This window comes from Salmo salar, chromosome 27 (genome assembly GCF_965601325.2).
Source record: "Salmo salar chromosome 27, fSalSal1, whole genome shotgun sequence".
NCBI lineage: Eukaryota > Metazoa > Chordata > Actinopteri > Salmoniformes > Salmonidae > Salmo > Salmo salar.
This window is the reverse complement of record NC_138317.1, coordinates 9,133,865-9,154,903: the sequence shown is the minus strand read 5'-3', so window position 1 is coordinate 9,154,903 and position 21,039 is coordinate 9,133,865. Positions and strand designations below refer to the sequence as shown.

General features: G+C 43.0%; 1 protein-coding gene across 1 annotated transcript in view; it reads right to left on the bottom strand.

Moving 5' to 3' along the window:
* The window catches only part of LOC106588469 (ephrin type-A receptor 7), a 187,048-nt gene extending 166,227 nt beyond the window's left edge, over window positions 1-20,821 (bottom strand). Inside the window, exon 1 of the mRNA XM_014177541.3 lies at window positions 20,605-20,821. Coding sequence (XP_014033016.2) covers window positions 20,605-20,683 — 79 coding nt within the window. The 5' untranslated portion in view covers window positions 20,684-20,821. The remainder of the gene's footprint in view (window positions 1-20,604) is intronic.
* Between the last annotated feature and the right edge of the window lie 218 nt (window positions 20,822-21,039).

Genomic DNA, 21,039 nt, shown 5'->3' with positions numbered 1-21,039 from the left:
CACGATCTACAGTAGCTCCACAGAATATCGAACACCAACGCAAGTGCAACCACACACTCAAAGACGCACCTAGACTCAATGAATATGCCACCATCTTCTACAAGAGCCCTCACTAACATCATATATAGCCATAATAATATCTACCAATTGGCAGACACTTCTGTCCAAAGCCACTTCCAATCATGCCTGCATCCATTTTTTTTGTATGAGTGGTCCTGGGAATCGAACTCACAATCCTGCCGTTGCGAGACCAATTTTTCCATGTGAGACAGGCCAAACACCACAGACGCATACCGAGACCGCAAACAGCATGAAAACCAGAGAAAACACAGACACAGTAAGCCAACACAATACACAGAGGGAAAGACAATAACTACAGAGACATGCCTTGCTCTTGCTGCTCCAGCGGCGGACTAATTCTCCCCTCATGCAACTTTAGCGTAAACACACACAAATTCTCCCTTCATGCATCTTTGGCATCTAATAACCATGGCTACAGTGCTGTGTTTCTGCTTGAGGCTGGAGGGAGGCTGGTGGACAGCCATATAATGAAGAGAATTAGGGAGGACATAACGTTTAAATATTTGACATTTAAAACATTCATATTTCTTACAATGTTATTAGATTACCACAAGAAGGCTGTGTGACGTGTGTGAGTGAGTGAGTGAGTGAGTGAGAGACAGTGACGTGTGCCGTATGAGCCTCAAGCGCATCCTTTATATGTATGTAATTGGAAATACACAGCGTGTTTCTACAGTAAAGTATAGTATGCTGAGTGAACGACAGACAGGTGAGTTGAGGGACATGCATGTCACCTACTTTGTAGAATACACAAGACTATCCCACGTTTTGGGATGAATCTCATTTCAGCCAGTGGGAATCACTGCTAGTTCTGTGGTTTAGGGAGTTCTGTGTGTGTCACGTGTGTGTGCCGTTCAGGAAGACGCCAATGAATCAACTGTGCATAGGAATTAGGCTGACAAAGTCCCTCTCTTGTTTTTCCTCTCCTCCGCTCTCTACAATCACTCTGGGTTTGCCAGTGCAAATGATCAATTCTTTTTGTTGGCATCACTGGGTCAACATTGGGCAACACAGCCCAAATACACAGAGTAAACCAAGCTGAAAGCAAGCCAGAGAGTAAACCAAGCTGAAAGCAAGCCAGAGAGTAAACCAAGCTGAAAGCAAGCCAGAGAGTAAACCAAGCTGAAAGCAAGCCAGAGAGTAAACCAAGCTGAAAGCAAGCCAAACAGAAACCATATAGCTGTGGGTCTGCTAGTGGATTGTTTTGGAGAGAGTCATCCAGCTGACTGACATGACTGACTGGAAATAAAGCGGTTCCATCTGAAACAGCCTGATCTACTGCTGCTGCACTGATTGCAATCACTACCAGCTAGTCTACACACACACACACACACACACACACACACACACACACACACACACACACACACACACACACACACACACACACACACACACACACACACACACACACACACACACACACACACACACTAGCAAATCCACAAACCCACTCATATACAAGCAGGACAGCTAGAAGTGTGCAAACACAGACCAACAGGCAAAAAAACACACACTTTCGAAGATTATTGCATTGTGGTGAAGACACTGGGTGTTTCTCAATATGCATACTACCGTGCTCCACACATTCATGCTCCAAGTTCGTTCTCCGAGGACGTTTTCTTGAGTAAGTTCTTGTGAGGGCGAGAGTGTGGAACGCATAAAATGTTACATTTGAGAAGCACTTGCACGCCGTACTACTTCGACCAATACAGAAGAAACAAGATAACTACAGTTGAAGTTGGAAGTTTACATACACTTGGAGTCATTAAAACTCATTTTTCAACCACTCCACAAATTTCTTGTTAACAAACTATAGTTTTGGCAAGACAATTAGGACATCTACTTTCTGCATGACAAGTCATTTTTCCAACAATTGTTTACAGACAGATTATTTCACATTAATTCACTGCCTCACAATTCCAGTGGGTCAGAAGTTTACATACACTAAGTTGTTGATTGTGCCTTTAAACAGCTTGGAAAATTCCAGAAAATGATGTCATGGCTTTAGAAGCTTCTGATAGCCTTATTGACATCATTTGAGTCAATTGGAGGTGTACCTGTGGATGTATTTCAAGGCCTACCTTCAAACTCACTGCCTCTTTGCTTGACATCATGTGGAAATCAAAGGAAATCAGCCAAGACCTCATAAAAAAAAGTCTGGTTCATCCTTGGGAGCAATTTCCAAACGCCTGAAGGTGCCACGTTCACCTGTACAGACAATAGTACGCAAGTATAAACACCATGGGACCAAACAGCCGTCATACCGCTCAGGAAGGAGATGCGTTCTGTCTTCTTGAGATTAACATACTTTGGTGCGAAAAGTGCTAATCAATCCCAGAACAACAGCAAAGGACCTTGTGAAGATGCTGGAGGAAACAGGTACAAAAGTAAAACGAGTCCTATATCGACGATCTGAAAGGTCACTCAGCAAGGAAGAAGCCACTGCTCCAAAACCGCCATAAAAAAGCCAGACTACAGTTTGCACATGGGGACAAAGATCGTACTTTTTGGAGAAATGTCCTCTGGTCTGATGAAACAAAAATAGAACTGTTTGGCCATAATGACCATCGTTAGGTTTGGAGGAAAAAGGGGGATGCTTGCAAGCCGAAGAACACCATCCCAACTGTTAAGCACAGGGGTGGCAGCATCATGTTGTGGGGGTGCTTTGCTGCAGAAGGGACTGGTACACTTCACAAAATAGATGGCTTCACGAGGAAAGAAAATGTGGATATATTTAGACGCAACATCTCTAGACATCAGTCAGGAAGTTAAAGCTTGGTCGCAAATGGGTCTTCCAAATGGACAATGACCCCAAGCATACTTCCAAAGTTGTGGCAAAATGGCTTAAGGACAAAGTCAAGGTATTGGAGTGGCCATCACAAAGCCCTGACCTCAACCCTATAGAAAGTTTGTGGGCAGAACTGAAAAAGTATGTGCGAGCAAAGAGGCCTACAAACCTGACTCAGTTACACCCGCTCTGTCAGGAGGAATGGGCCAAAATTCACCCAACTTATTGTGGGAAGCTTGTGGAAGGCTACCCTAAACGTTTGACCCAAGTTATACAATTTAAAGGCAATGCTACCAAATACTAATTGAGTGTATGTAAACTTCTGACCCACTGGGAATGTGATGAAAGAAATAAAATCTGAAATAAATAATTCTCTATTATTATTCTGACATTTCACATTCTTAAAATAAAGTGGTGATCCTAACTGACCTAAGACAGAAGTTTTACTAGGATTAAATGTCAGGAATTGTGAAAAACTGAGTTTAAATGTATTTGGCTAAGGTGTATGTAAACTTCCGACTTCAACCATACATAAAGCAAACACATTAGCAGTTAGCTTTATGTGAATCGTTATAATTTAGCTAGTCAGCTAGTTTTACATGTAATGTTCCTATATAAGGTAGATGGCCAACGTTTAGCCACAAATTGTTTGTGGGTAGCAAAAAATTATTTGTCAGTTAGCCTGAGATCTACGCACACTACAGTGGATATTTTAGGCAGTTAAACATGACAAAATGAACACCGTATGTATTAACGTATCAGCACAAAATATTGTCGTCATAACATGAATTGTGAGTAGGTAATTTTTGATTCTGAAGCCAGAGTTAACATTTTCCTGCTTCAGTGCAAAACCAGCCAACCATTGTTTAAAAAGAAAGGTTGCGTAGTTTTTTACGTGGTTGCGTAATATTGCGTCAACAACCCTGGGAAAAATTCAGTTGCCGCTTGCGTCGATGCATCGAAATGTGTACAAACGAAGTAGGCATCTGAAAACTGCCCTCCGTGCTCCATTTCGCACTCCTATGCCGACCGGTCCGTGCTCAAATTTGCGTGCTCGGGGGCACGGTACCATATTAAGAAACACCCACTGACTCAGAGGCCTCTGTAACATAGTGTCATTGCTCTCTTGCCACCCTATGACACACGTCTGGTTCCACACTAGCAGCAATGAAACACAATGACCTTCTTTGCCTTTCAGCTCAATCATACGGTGTGTGTGTGTGTGGTCCCTGACAACAGTCACCCACCTCTAATCCCCCCTCCCTCTCTTACCCGTCTCCCGCTTTAATCTCTTTTCCTCTTTATCCCCCTCTCCTCCCTCTCCAGTACTTCTGCTGAACAACTGAATACTAAGGGGCCCATGCTGGCAGGTTACAGTGCCCCTGCCACTCAGCCCATTACAGGCTTCCACCACCTACACTGCTCTCACCAAGGACCCCACGGCAAAGACCCTTTCATTATGAACAGCCGTCTCCAGGGGGGGTAGCCACTTCAGAGGAAGCTACTCTGCTCTTTGGCGGGGTGTTGGTGAGACAGGGGTGAGGGAGGGAGGCAGGTCGTAAAAGCGATCGAGCCAGAGCCGTGCGATTTATGTATTTATTCATCGCAGAGGAAACCGCGCATTAGAAGGTCGGGCAATTTTCCAAGTCACTGGTCAAACCCACACTGCCGAGGAGGAGAGGGCCTTCCTATTGTAACGGAGGGAGTGAGCCGTGGCTCAATATGCACCTGTGTGTGTGTGAGGGAGGGAGTAAGGGTGTGTGTGTGTAGACGTGCATGTACTCTCTGAGTGGGTATGAACTGTGTGAGCATGTGTGCGTGAGCAAGTTCCACAGGTCTGAGTTTGAAAGGTCAAATGCCTCTCCAAAAGATTAATGGGGTGTTATGGGCATGAGGGGGGGGGTAATTCTTTATGAGCCCCAGCCAGCGGAATTTCCTACTTGACCAACATTACCAGAAGGGAGGCGGGTAAAGGGGGGCAAGATTGCACACAAAGACAAGGATGCGTTGGTGTGTGAGTGAATGAACCGTTTGTGGGTGTATGCATACAGTACACAGTGCATTTAAATTAAGCCAGTGGTACTTGTGTCTAAATGCCTAATCAGTAGGCAGGCTGTTTAACTGAGGAGTTGACAGCGCTGATAAGCGCGTGATTAGGCGCGACATTACATATTTCCTCTGATTGCACAAATCCTTTGCTTTGTCACTGGATGGGACTCCTGTTATGTTTGCATCAATCTCTTTACACAAGTGCCTTTCAAAACACAAGAACCTTGTTTTGCACACCAGTATTTCTACTTGCACATCCTCATCTGCACATCTATCACACCAGTGTTAATTGCTAAATTGTAATTACTTCGCCACTATGGCCTATTTATTTGCTTACCTCCTTACTTCATTTGCACACACTGTACACAGAATTTTCTATTGTGTTTTTGATTGTACGTTCGTTTATTCCATGTATAACTCTGTTGTTTTTGTCGCAATGCTTTGCTTAATCTTGGCCAGGTCGCAGTTGTAAATGAGAACTTGCTCTCAACTGGCCTACCTGGTTAAATAAAGGTGAAATAAATAAAAAAATATATATAAAATTGTGTCCATTCAACTCAGGAGAGCTTCCAATCAAACATGTATTAGTTGCTTTAAAGTCCAGCCCATCTGCTTTAAAATGCAGTCACTCACATGTAAAGTGTATGAACTCCTATTGCAAACACAGTGATATCATGCATTACAGAGATGTCCGCTATGACGCATTATACACATCATATTTGCAGCACAGATGTTGAGGAGGAGGAAGAACATGATGGCATGAATATGATGACGCAGGGATTTTAGTGAGATTGGAAACACTACAGAAGTAGCCCTGCACACAGAGAGCAGCCTACAGGCCTGTCAACAGGCCTCGAAGTGAGAAATTAAAATGTTAGAAGACACCATTATTGTACAGTAGGTGCATAGGAATTTCTGATTGGTATTGCATGTGTGAGGTCAAAAGCCCCACTGTCTAAATCCCCTAACATGTGCCGTTCGGACGATGCAGCAGCATAGGACTAGCGGGAGGACATAAAAAGACATTAGGAGCAAGAGTTGAACAGTATCCAGATGTCAATACTTTCTTACCGTGCCTGTGCCATCCCGGGATATATCTTTTTTTTCTCCAAACAAAAAAAAGCCAAAAGAACATCACCAGAATGCTAACAAGTACTAAGGAATCCTCACAGCTGATGCTAGTTAAATGCTAACGAGCGCATGTGAAGACCGACTAAAGACAGACAACCCAGCTCATTAAGTTACGCAATCATCTCAAAACGCAGTTTGCAGCACAGAGAAAACAATTATTAGAAAGCAGGGATCTTAATCCAGGAGGGGATTGTCTGTTACCAAGAAGTTTCATCTTGCAAGCTAACGTTAGCTACTTAGCAAGTTAACAAAACCCAGCTGGATAGAATTTATTTGGCACATCTTATAGCCAGCAGCATACCAGCCTGCATCCCACTGCTGGCTTGCCACTGAAGCTAAGCAGGGTTGGTCCCTGGATGGGAGACCTTATGCTGCTGGAAGTGGTGTTGGAGGGCCAGTAGGAGGCACTCTTTCCTCTACTAAAAAAAACTGCACAGGGACATTGTACAAACTAGTACCGGTAAGCTTCATAATAAAAAATAATGATGAATGTAATCTGCTTCATCTACTACCTAGTGCACAAGTTGACTATAAGTATTTATTCAAATGTATATTGACGGTATTGGTATTTCGAAATACCCTGGGGATACGGTATGCAGCACTCTCAGGCTGACGAGCAGCCCTCAGAGTCACGCCTGGCAAGGCGAGCACTGACACAGCGTAGATGAGGAGAGGGGAGGCTCATGGGAGGGGAACAGACATTAGCAGGGGTGGACATGACATTGTTTCACATCTCGTGTGTCTTTAGTTTCGTGTCCAACATAGAATCCCTGGATAGATGGGCACATGGCACGGACCTCATGTCATGGCTCACAGTGGTTTACATGACCAGTGGATGGCTCAAGAGTGGTAGGCAGACACAGTAATTCCATGTTAGGATAGAAAAACTGCATCAAAAGTACACTGTATACCCTGCCAAACCAACACGTGGATATTCTGATCATTTGCTGTGTAATGAAGACACCGACGAGGAGTATTCATTGTGTGTGTTCCTCTATGCCGTTACCATGACCTGTGATACAGCAGGTAATGCTGCAGTCTAAACCAGGCTAGATTCAGGCTGATAGTCTCTAAGCCAACAGCTGTGAGATGAGGACCAGCACAAGCAACCTTTGGTAATAGGAGACGGCACATTCAGTCACAAGCAGGTACTATATAGCCTGGGTACCAGTCTCTTTAGCTAACCCACTCCCTGTACTCCATGTCTACGGTATAGCCTGGGTACCAGTCTCTTTCGCTAACCCACTCCCTGTACTCCATGTCTACGGTATAGCCTGGGTACCAGTCTCTTTCGCTAACCCACTCCCTGTACTCCATGTCTACGGTATAGCCTGGGTACCAGTCTCTTTCGCTAACCCACTCCCTGTACTCCATGTCTACGGTATAGCCTGGGTACCAGTCTCTTTCGCTAACCCACTCCCTGTACTCCATGTCTACGGTATAGCCTGGGTACCAGTCTCTTTCGCTAACCCACTCCCTGTACTCCATGTCTACTGTATAGCCTGGGTACCAGTCTCTTTCGCTAACCCACTCCCTGTACTCCATGTCTACTGTATAGCCTGGGTACCAGTCTCTTTAGCTAACCCACTCCCTGTACTCCATGTCTACGGTATAGCCTGGGTACCAGTCTCTTTCGCTAACCCACTCCCTGTACTCCATGTCTACGGTATAGCCTGGGTACCAGTCTCTTTCGCTAACCCACTCCCTGTACTCCATGTCTACTGTATAGCCTGGGTACCAGTCTCTTTCGCTAACCCACTCCCTGTACTCCATGTCTACGGTATAGCCTGGGTACCAGTCTCTTTCGCTAACCCACTCCCTGTACTCCATGTCTACTGTATAGCCTGGGTACCAGTCTCTTTAGCTAACCCACTCCCTGTACTCCATGTCTACGGTATAGCCTGGGTACCAGTCTCTTTCGCTAACCCACTCCCTGTACTCCATGTCTACGGTATAGCCTGGGTACCAGTCTCTTTCGCTAACCCACTCCCTGTACTCCATGTCTACGGTATAGCCTGGGTACCAGTCTCTTTAGCTAACCCACTCCCTGTACTCCATGTCTACGGTATAGCCTGGGTACCAGTCTCTTTAGCTAACCCACTCCCTGTACTCCATGTCTACTGTATAGCCTGGGTACCAGTCTCTTTAGCTAACCCACTCCCTGTACTCCATGTCTACGGTATAGCCTGGGTACCAGTCTCTTTAGCTAACCCACTCCCTGTACTCCATGTCTACGGTATAGCCTGGGTACCAGTCTCTTTAGCTAACCCACTCCCTGTACTCCATGTCATGTATCATTTCAAAATGAACATTCTATCATTAATGAGCTTGAGGAGTACAGTCTCTTTGGCGATGACAAGGAGTGGAATGTTAGCTAAAGAGACTGGTACTCAGACCAGGTACTATAGGCCATACTGACTTTTCCTTTGCCACTCACCTTGTATGCCAAAAGCATAAAAGTTTTGTACTTCCAAGGCCAGTTTCTAAGTATCAGAGTTGTCAGTTCAATTCCCACTTGGACTACATAATATACTGTATTGAATATGTTGAGGAACTAAGTCCCTTTGGCTGATATGGTCTGCCAGACAACCGTTCTATTATTATCACTGTAGAGTATATACAGAGGACAAAATGCATTCTTAAAGGCAACATTGTAAAACAAAGGCAAAGAAAACAGCAGCAGTCCCTCCCTTTCTTAAGGTAAATGTTTTCTATATTAATGAGGCCTTTTATACTCAACCTTTAAGGAACCTTTACAAAACAACATGTCTTGTAAGGGAAAGGTTAGGGTCTGGAGTGTGTGTTTAATGTATGTGCTCATGTGAGGTGTTTTAATGTGCGTGTGTGGTTTAAGATGTGTATGAGTGTTTTGCACGTGGAGGGGCACACCTGTCGGTTGTTTAAAAATAAAAAACTTCTCCCCAAACCCTGCTACTGTATTGATGCGCTCCCCAGAGTCCCACTCTCCATGTTCCTCTCCACTTTGAGTTTGGCAGCTTTAAGAATATTGACCGATGTGGCGTGGGGAGTGAGCTAGCATGTACAGTATTAACCTTGGCTTCTGCTTGTGTTAACAGCTTTGGTGGTGGAGGATGGAAACCTATAGAGCAGACTGGAGGATCATGTCAAGGCTTCTCACACACTGTAATATCTCTATATTACCCATGCAGGTCTAGGGGGCAGCATTTGCACGTCTGGATAAAAAAAATGTACCCGATTTAATCTGGTTACTAATCCTACCCAGTAACTAGAATATGCATATACTTATTATATATGGATAGAAAACACTCTAAAGTTTCCAAAACTGTTTGAATGGTGTCTGTGAGTATAACAGAACTCATTTGGCAGGCAAAACCCTGAGACATTTTCTGACAGGAAGTGGATACCTGATGTGCTGTATTGACTTTAAACCTATCCCATTGAAAAACACAGGGGTTTAGGAATATTTTGGCACTTCCTATTGCTTCCACTAGATGTCACCAGCCTTTACAAAGTGTTTTGAGTCTTCTGGAGGGAGATCTGACCGAACAAGAGCCATGGAACGATGATGGCCCATTAGACACCTTGCGCGCGAGTTCATGTCGGGTACCCTCGTTCCAATACGTTATAAAAGAGTATGCATTCGTCCACCTTGAATATTATTCATGTTCTGGTTAAAAAAGGCCCTAATGATTTATGCTATACAACGTTTGACATGTTTGAACGAACGGAAATATATTTTTTCCCCTCGTTCATGACGAGAAGTCCGGCTGGCTTACATCATGTGCTAACGAGACGGAGATTTTTGGACATAAATGATGAGCTTTTTTGAACAAAACTACATTCGTTATGGACCTGTGATACCTGGAAGTGACATCTGATGAAGAGAATCAAAGGTAATGGATTATTTACATAGTATTTTCGATTTTAGATCTCCCCAACATGACGTCTAGTCTGTATCGCAACGCGTATTTTTCTGGGCGCAGTGCTCAGATTATTGCAAAGTGTGATTTCCCAGTAAGGTTATTTTTAAATCTGGCAAGTTGATTGCGTTCAAGAGATGTAAATCTATAATTCTTTAAATGACAATATAATATTTTACCAATGTTTTCTAATTTTAATTATTTAATTTGTTACGCTGACTTGACTGCCGGTTATTGGAGGGAAACGATTTCCTCAACATCAATGCCATAGTAAAACGCTGTTTTTGGATATAAATATGAACTTGATAGAACTAAAAATGCATGCATTGTCTAACATAATGTCCTAGGAGTGTCATCTGATGGAGATTGTAAAAGGTTAGTGCATCATTTTAGCTGGTTTTATGGTTTTGGTGACCCTGTCTTTGACTTGACAAAACATTACACACAACTCTTGTAAATGTACTGTCCTAACATACTCTAAATTTATGCTTTCGCCGTAAAACCTTTTTGAAATCGTAAAACGTGGTTAGATTAAGGAGATGTTTATCTTTCAAATGGTGTAACATAGTTGTATTTTTGAAAAATTTGAATTTTGACATTTATTTGGATTCAAATTTGCCGCTCTTGAAATGCACCTGCTGTTGATGGAGTGCACCACGGGTGGCACGCTAGCGTCCCACCTAGCCCCAAGAGGTTAACCAACAACGCAGTTAAAAAAAATAAAAACAAATTGTATTTTCTTAAGTAAGAGATAAGAATAACAAATAATTAAAGAGCAGCAGTAAATAGCAATAGGGGGCTATATACAGGGGGTACCGGTACAGAGTCAATGTGCGGGGGCACCAGTGTCAAGGTATTATGTACATGTAGGTAGAGTTATTAAAGTGACTATGCATAGACAATAACAGAGTAGCAGCAGCGTAGAACGGGGGGGCATTACAAATAGTCTGGTTAGCCATTTGATTAGCTGTTCTGGAGTCTTATGGATTGGGGGTAGAAGCTGTTTAGACCTATACTTGGCGCTCCGGTACCGCTTGCCGTACGGTAGCACAGAGAACAGTCTATGATTAGGGTGGCTGGAGTCTTTGACAATTTTTAGGGCCTTCCTCTGACACCGCCTGGTATAGAGGTCCTGGATGGCAGGAAGCTTGGCCCTGGTGATGTACTGGGCCGTACGCACTACCCTCTGTAGTGCCTTGCGATCCATCTATCCCAAATATCCCCATTCCTCACTAGCACCAGTATAAAGTCCCCTAATCATTCCTCACTATCCAATAAGGCTAAGAATCAGCTAAAAAGACAATCTTACCTATAACATCTCAAATCGGCACAAACACGCACACACGCACAGAGCGTTACTGCAGATACAGCAGAATAGCGTCCGTCCTTACAGGAGAACAAAGGAAAATCAGGTGACCCTCTGGGAGGCTTTAAAGACACATAAAATCAATCAATCCATCACAAAGTCAATGTTAGCCTTTGGTAAGTAAGCAAATGCTTTAGAGTGCAGAGTCATTTTGGGGATTGTTGGACTGTATTAGGCTACATATCCTTTGTTGGAGAGCTATGCACCAAAGGAAAGGTGACTGGTTAGGACGCTCCCTTTTTCGCTCCTCCCTCATCCCAGTCTCCCTCACCTCCCCTTCCGTTTCTCCCTTCTTTCGCACACCATGTACCTGGCACTTTCCTCTCCTCCCTCGGTCTCTGCCATCAAAATGACATCGCCCAAAAAGCCCAGGGGGACAATGTCACGGACATGGCTTCCAACTTCACAAATCACTTTGACCTTTCGCACACAGCGAGGTCGCCACTATCAGCTCCAGAAACCCTCTGCCTCAGCCAAGAGAGAAGGACCAGGGATCTGAGCCCACGGGTTGGCACTCACAAAAGTGGTTTGCATCAATCATAAGGGAAGTGACTACTTTGGGTCATCTGCTTTCAAAGCATGTATCACAACTCATTTCAGAGAGTTCAGGATAGCACAATGTAGCATAGAATCAAAATGAGTTGACTGTCTTTCATGGGGCAACTGCTTTCAGCTGGTTTAAGCCCCACCTGCAGGTAAATAAAGGCAGGTTGATGGTCATCGTCATGAGTCTTAATTTGCTATTTTGTAAAATTGCATACATTTTTTTTGTAGTTTTTTGGTCTTAATTTAAGGTTAGGTTTAGGCATTAGGGTTAAGGTTAGGTTTAAAATCTTATTTTATGACTTGGCCGTGCCAGCTAGTGACCACTCTGCAGAGCTCCATCAACAACAAGATTCCTGACGATATCTAGCAATTGAATCACTTTTGCAAGAAAATATTTCTTCACAACCATCGATTTAGGAAATTAGAGATGTGAAAAAACATAGTTGTGTTTTGTTCTACCACAGCTAACCCCCTTCTTGAGGATTGGCCACTAGCCTATAACACACAGTGCTATAAAGCTATGCCGGCACAAACACAATGAACCCAGAGGCTACATTTCAGTTTTAGCCCAGGCTGAATCTCCCCTTCTTCCAGCTGCACAATGGGTGGATAAGTAGGGGAGGAGGGAGAGAGGGAAGTAAATGAGATCCCGATGAGATGCCAAGGTGTGTTAGCGTTGAGGCGTGGGGAATGAGAGAGCGGCTGCGAGAGCTAGATTGACTGTGCAAGGAGGGGAAGACACCCCGCACTGCCTACAGGGCCACAGCCGTATTAGCACTCCTTAATCCAGCCTGGGATGTGAGACGCATGGTAATGTGGGGGGGGGGGGGGGGGGGTCACGCACACATATAGAGGCCTTGCTCACACACACCTAGCCTAGCTGCATGCAGAAATCCAAGAGACACAACAAGAAACACAAATAGACACAGAAAGAGAGACCTAGTGAGAAACACAGAAACAAGGACAGACACACAGACACCAGAAAGACATTCACTACCAGGCATACCTACAGTACCAGTCAAAAGTTTGGACACACCTACTCATTCATTCAAGGGTTTTCTTTATTTTTTTACTATTTTCTAGATTGTATAATAATAGTGAAGACATCAAAACTATGAAATAACACATATTGAGTCATGTAGTAACCAAAAAAGTGTTAAATTAATTAAAATATATTTTATATATACTAGCCACTCTTTTCCTTGATGACAGCTTTGCACACTCTTGGCATTCTCTCAACCAGCTTCACCTGGAATGCTTTTCCAACAGTCAAAGGAGTTCCCACATATTCTGAGTACTTGTTGGCTGCTTTTCCTTCACTCTGCGGTCCATCTCATCCCAAACCATCTCAATTGGGTTGAGGTTGGGTGATTGTGGAGGCCAGGTCATCTGATGCAGCGCTCCATCACTCTCCTTGGTCAAATAGCCCTTACACAGCCTGGAGGTGTGTTGGGTCATTGTCCTGTTGAAAAACAAATGATAGTCCCACTAAGCACAAACCAGATGGGATGGCGTATCTGCCAAATGCTGTGGTAGCCATGCTGGTTAAGTGTGCCTTGAATTCTAAATAAATCACAGACAGTGTCACCAGCAAAGCACCCCCACACCATCACACATCCTCCTCCATAATTCACAGTGGGAACCACACATACAGAGATCATCCATTCACCTACTCTGCATCTCACAAAGACAACGGTTGGAACCAAATATCTCAAACTTGGACTCATCAGACAAAAGGACAGATTTCCACCGGGCTAATGTCCATTGCTTGAATTTCTTGGCCCAAGCAATTCTCTTCTTTTTATTGGTGTCCTTTGCAGCAATTTGACCATGAAGGCTTGATTCACGCAGTCTCCTCTGAACAGTTGATGTTGAGATGTGTCTGTTACTTGAACTCTGAAGCATTTATTTGGGCAGCAATTTCTGAGGCTGGTAACTCTAATGAACTTATCCTCTGCAGCAGAGGTAACTCTGGGTCTTCCTTGCCTGTGGCGGTCCTCATGAGAGCCAGTTCCATCATAGCGCTTGATGGTTTTTGCGACTGCTCTTTCAAAATTCTTGAAATGTTCCGCGCTGACTGACCATGTCTTAAAGTAATGACGGACTGTCGTTTCCCTTTGCTTATTTGAGCTGTTCTTGCCATAATATGGACTTGGTCTTTTACCAAATAGGGCTATCTTCTGTATACCAACCCTACCTTGTCACAACATAACTGATTGGCTCAAACGCATTAAGAAGGAAATAAATTCCACAAATTAACTTAACACATTCCAGGTGACTACCTCGAAGCTGGCTGAGAGAATGACAAGTGTGCGCAAAGCTGTCCTCAAGGCAAAGGGTGGCTACTTTGAAGAATCTCAAATATATTTTGACTTGTTTAACACTTTTTTGGTTACTACATGATTCCATACGTGTCATTTCATAGTTTTGATGTCTTCACTATTATTCTACAATGTAGAAAATAGTCAAAAGAAAAACCCTGGAATGAGTAGGTGTGTCCCAACTTTTGACTGGTACTGTATGAAGACACATTATAAAGATCCATGAAAAGGTTACTCAGAACCAGGAATACACACGGACATACAGAGTATCCTCTGTGAGAAGCTGTGTGTGACAGCCCACACAATGCAATTCTGATCTTTACAGTGCATTCGGAAAGTATTCAGACCCCTTGACTTTTTATTTTTACAACCTTATTCTAAAAGATCCTCTCAATCTCTGTCAGGTTGGATGGGGAGTGTTGCTGCACAGCTATTTCCTGGTCTCTACAGAGAAGTTCGATTGGGTTCAAGTCTGAGCTCTGGCTGGGCCACTCAAGGACATTCAGAGACTTGTCCCGAAGCCTCTCCTGCGCCGTTTTTTGCTGTGTGCTTAGGGTCGTTGTCCTGTTGGAAGATGAACCTTCACCCCAGTGTGAGGTCCTGAGCGCTCTGGAGCAGATTTTCATCAAGGATCTCTCTGTACTTTGCTCTGTTCATCTTTCCCTTGATCCTAACTAATCTCCCAGTCCCTGCCGCTGAAAAACTTCCCCACAGCATGATGCTGCCACAACCATGCTTCACAGTGCCAGGTTTCCTCCAGACGTGACGCTTGGCATTCAGGCCAAAGTGTTCAATCTTGGTTTCATCAGACCAGAGAATCTTGTTTCTCATGGTCTGAAAGTATTTAGGTGCCTTTTGGCGGGCTGTCGTGTGTCTTTTACTGAGGAGTGGCTTCCGTGTGGACACTCTACCATAAAGGCCTGATTGGTGGAGTGCTGCAGAGATGGTTGTCCTTCTGGAAGGTTCTCCCATCTACACAGAGGAACTCTGGAGCTCTGTCAGAGTGACCATTGGGTTCTTGGTCACATCCCTGACCAAGGCCCTTCTCCCCCGATTGCTCAGTTTGGCCTGGCAGCCAGCTTTAGGAAGAGTCTTGGTGGTTCCAAACCTCTTCCATTTAAGAATGATGTGTTCTTGGGGACCTTCTTTGCTGCAGATATTTTTTTGGTACCCTTCCCCAGATCTGTGCCTCAGCGCAATGCTGTCTTGGAGCTCGTTGTCTTGGACAATTCCGCCAACCTCATAGGCTTGGTTTTTGCTCTGACATGCACTGTCAACTGTGGGACCTTACATAGACATGTGTGGGCCTTACCAAATCATGTCCAATCAATTGAATTGAACACAGGTGGACTCTAATCAAGTTGTAGGAAAATCTCAAGGACGATCAATGGAAACAGGATGCACCTGAGCTCAATTTCGAGTCTCATACCAAAGGGTCTGAATACTTACGGTATTTATGTTTTTTATTTTTTAGAAATTAGCAAACATTACGAAAAACCTGTTTTCGCTTTGTCATTATGGGGTATTGTGTGTAGATTGAGGGAAAAATGTATGTAATCCATTTTAGAATAAGGCTGTAACATAACAAAACGTGGAAAAGGTCAAGGGGTCTGAATACCTTCTGAATGCACTGCATCTCGCATAATACTGATAGGATGGAGAGGGATCTGAACAACAGACAGAGGCAAATCCCCTACTGTTGCGAACCCCAATGACATGGCTGCCAACCCCAGCCTTCAGAAACGCATTGCTTTCACAGCAATTAATCGTTGTCACAACATCAATTAGAACAGAGCTTCCAATCCAACTGGCCAGCATTCCAGGAAAACGACTCAAGCTGGCAACACTGAGCTGTGGGTGTAAAGTGCTCTATAGTATTATAGGGAAAAAATTATCAACGAGGGGTTATGCGTTCTATGGAAAATAATGAACGACGTAGGTGTGTTCCACGATGTGCCAGCGGAGTGGAACTGACCTTCGACAGAGTTGCATTATTTTCCACAGAACGAAGAGCCGTGAGTTGATAATCCCTTTTATACCATTTTCCGCTAGAAATGTGTTCATTTGCAGGTAGAAATGTGTTCAACATCCACTGAAGAAGCTATAAGTTTACTAGATCGCTACAGTAGTTGCCTTGGTAACCACAAACAGACTTGCTAGTTTAGCGAACCAAACCGCCAATCCTAACTTGATGTTATGAAGATTTTATTCAACAATGCCAATAACGTTTTCAATTCGACTTTTGCTTTCTAAAGGAGCTGAAACATAGAACATATAAGAATGATATATAGGCATTCAATTCCACCGTGCGTTATAGCAAAATAATCCACGCTCTAGAATGTCCTTCAAGCCAATCAGAAACGAGTATTCAACAATGCCATGGTATAATACTCTATACGTGAACACTGTACGCTATGTGTGGATAAGTATGCATGCAAAACTGTGTTCATGTGGGTGTACAGTAAGAAAGCTTGTGTGTGTGTGTGTGTGTGTGTGTGTTTGTGTTTGTGTTTGTGTGGTCGGCATGCCTTGTCATGTGGGTGTGTGCAGCGGGTGTATGAGAGGATGTGTGTGTGTAAGTAATTATGACATGCATCTGTGTTTAAGCGAGATTGCTGTGTTTAAGTGAGATTGTGTGTGTGTCTGTGTGTAAGTAACAAAGCTATGTGTGCGTATGAGCAGAATGTGTGTGTGCGCGCGTGTGCTCGTTTGCATGTTTGTGTTTGTACATGCAATGTGTGTTTGCACAGCCTGGCTCAGCTGTGCTTAGACACTGCTGGAACTAACCCTCGCCTGGGGAAAGCATGCGATTATGTGCTCTTCCTTCTCTGAATCCAAGCACCGATTAGGACGCTTTACTGGCCGCACCTGAGCCTAACAGTGACACAGCCCCAGCCCTTCCTGCATCAGAGCCACGCTCAATACCTCACAACCAGAGAGAGATAGCCCACTGGCCAGACTACTTTACAGGGCAGAAAGAGAAGGTAGAGAGGGGGCATCAATAAGCCAGCTTTCACATTCTGCCCTCGGTTTTGAAGTATGAGCGATTGTCAGGGAATGAGACAAAGGAAACCATTTGCTCTATGCAAGTGTCAGCCAGAATAGATTCCGACCCTATGGTTGTTTACAACTGCACTGGGATCAGACAGGCTTCCTGTTTAGTTAAAGGGTTCCAGTCTGCCGTGAAGCGTTCATCCATGTATATGGGCAAGAGTCTAGCTTAATTTTCAGATATTATACTTTCTAATTTTGTGAGAAAGTTTAATTGCAAGTTAAAGTGTACTGATAGCTAGCTAGCAAACGTAAGCTTGGTTGCTGGCTAGCTAACGTTATGTGTATGACCTGTGTAGTAATATTATTTGTTTCTCAGTAATCCATTTGCATTGCTAGGTATAGTCTAATGTTAGCTATCATGCTAACATTGAACCTAGTTGGTTATCTTTAGCTACCTGCAGATTTATACTACAGCATTTCGTGCATGGTGGCTAGCTATGACAAGCCATTTGTACTGTATGGGTTGGGATTATGGTTCATTGTTTAGCTAGCTAACTTGAAATGTGTTCATTTGCAGGTAGAAATGTGTTCAACATCCACTGAAGAAGCTATACATTTACTAGATAGCTTGCCAGGTGTGTCTGGGGGTGATTACGACCATCTATTGTATTTCATGAACATGTGTACGTCTACACATTAGTGACCCATCCACTTAGCTAGATGTGGCTGGGGGTGGTTATAGCATTTCTTTCACATGACCCATCAATTTAGAGAAGCGTGTCTGGGTTAGCATCATCTAATAATTATGAAATATATTTATCTGGACACTTTCCATTTTTGATATTGCTACTATGCAAATAACCCTTTCAATGTTACACCTTCTGTATCCTGTGCATGTGAAAAATAAACTTTGATTTTATATAGTGTGTGTTTACCAGAGACGGTAATATGAGGAACATGACCTCCACCAAAGTCAGATTAGGATATAGGCCAAGGACTAGATAGTGTATTGTTACCTGGAGTTTTTCCTTATTGTAGGCTACTACTTTCACCACTTTAGTCTTGAAATCTTTGGTTGTTTACTACACTACCGTACTATGTGAATCCTTAAAGAAATGGGTGGGGCTAAGGCTTAAGAGGGTGTGAACGATGCTGAATAGGTGTAGACAAAGAAGAGCTATCCAGTAGATGCACCAAAACATTCAAGATCCATTTTCTCAAAAGTTAGTTTACAAGTTTATCAACTTTCAAAGCAGAATTACTTTTCCGTAGTTCCTCAACCGTAGTGTGTGATATACCATTTTGTAGCTCTGAGTCTCTATTTTTATCCAATGTAAAAAACACAAGACCAAATCAAGGTGGTCGATCACATGTGAAAACATTGAGTTTCTATGATCGGTGGTTTAAAAGATAAGGGCCTAAACAATGCTTCTCTGATTTCCAGATACTGCAATGAGATTCTAGCCAGAGGGAGGGTATTTTCTTGCTCCCCACATCACTGAGAATCTCATAGTGTTTGAAAATAAACATTTGTTATGTTTTAACATTTTGTCATTGGGTAGAACTTTTGAACTTTATATTTTCTACAAATCATAGCAATACAATGTTTTCACATATGAAGACGCTTATTTGTGCAGGAGATAATGAAAATTAGGTTGAAAAGTGGTGGAATTGCCCTTTAATCCCAACAGGAAGCCTGTCTAACCTAGCCTCTTATAATCTGAGAGTGGATGATTTACACTCTAGTCTTAAACATGCAGGCTCAGCATTCCCGAACAGTCCCACTACAAGTTAGAATTTTGAATAAACTTAATTTCAACTTACTTTACCTGTCTACTGATTTTGTCCTTATGATGGAGGTAGTCTGAGACATAATATCCACAGGCAAGTGTTAACCCAACTTTCAGTACACTGGTATTTTTTTCGGTTTGTATTTCCCATTTTGTATTTTCAATACTGATGCAATTCGCATGTGACAAACAATGGCCAAGCTTAATGAAAATATATATTTTTAAATCATTCATCTCCAGCACCACCCCAACATACAGTATGTGAAAATGGCACGTTTCTATGTTTTGTAGTGAAAAAGATAGATGTGTTTCCATTGACATCCTACACATATTGGTTAAAATCACATGATGCACACCGATGTCAATGGAAACACTTATCGTCTATCTTTTTTACTACAAAACATAGAAACGTGCCATTTTCACATATGTTGATGTTGGGTGGTGCTGGAGTTGATGAATATTAAGATTATTTTTTTTAAATGTCCTTTAACCGAACCACAGACGGAAAGGTAGACAATGTTCGGTTACAATGTTGTTTACACATTTTGCATAATTTGCTATGACTCAGGAAATGGGGAAAAAAAACAAGTAACATAACCTACCCGCCGTAAAAAGTCATGTAAACAATACTTTCGTGTGGATATTTTATCTCCACTTCCTACTGTCAAAAGTGCCAATAGCACAGACAACCGGTAAAGTAAGTATACATATTATTTTATTCAACATTCTGGCTTGAAGAGACAGTTGCGTCTTTTTTAGGGCAACTTCTTACAGACAGAATATCCATGGGTAACAATATGATGATTAGGGAAGTCCGACCCCAGTGCAGATGTAAGCAAGTTTAGGGTCAGAATCTATTCTGGCTATGCAAGTGTTTGAGGGAAACAATGTTTCCTATTCAATCTGGTTAACGAAGTAAATGCTGAGACGTAGTGCTGGAATATATTTTTCGTTGACAGTAGCCTATCACTTTCTGACATTTAAGCAATGTTATTTGTTGCGTTTCAGACTTTTTGACGAACAGTGGCCAATTTGTAATATGCTCATACAAAGTAGAACATCATTACGACGTTGCTGCAAGACTACTACTGTCCAGGTTGAACGGTTTCCGTTCAATGTCAAAGTGATAAATGGACGCAGCTTGTAACAATGCGATTGTAGGACTAGGCTACACATTCGCAACAAGACAAGTTTGTGTGAATCCTTGTCCGAAGTCGGTAGACTTAACACCTCGTTTTTACTCCCATATGACGCCATTTAAAAAAATATATTTTGTCCACATGTTCAACTGTCACTTAGCTACTGAAAAGAAATGCGTAAAGCTGCCAGCTGTGTGAAACACAACGAAGACGGCTTTCATACCAAATAGATTTGGAGCGGTTTTTCCGAACTCTGGCGCGCCCCCCCTTTTAAAAATGTTGTAAATTCCTTAAAGGTACTGAAATAATTTACTTAATATAGACCTATTTGTACAAATATACAACGTTGTCGGCATCTCTGAACTTTCGCATCACCTGCAACCAGACTGGCGATTCGGCTAGGCTGGAGTGTGTGGACGTTCATTCATCCACCTGCTACGAGCAGTCCGGGGTTATAAAAACAACAACAAACGTATAAAATACATTCCACATACCTTCTTCAGCGTGACAGCCCTTGTTTCCATTCAGCAATAATATCCAAATCACCGAAAGTTGCGTTTTAAAAAGCTCCATGTTTGAATGTCCAGCCTCGCGAAGCTCTTGTCATCTCTCTCCGGGCTCGCGCGTAACACACAGAGCGAAGCTAGAGCCGTCCGGGCTAGTGCGAGCTTCACTCACTACAGCGGCTTATTTGGTATCTCGGGGGAGGGTGCTGTGCATCAGATTGACATCATGCAAGTGCAATGAAGGAAGATTTCGAAACGAGGGTACAGGAAGGTCGCCTATCAAAGCGCGCGGGAATGAATCGCAACGCCAGGTGTTTTCGCTATTCGAATCATCACCGCTTTGTGAAAAAAAATAATATATAAATATATATATATATATATATATATATCACCTCGCCTTTAATCGAACTAAAGTAACGGCAG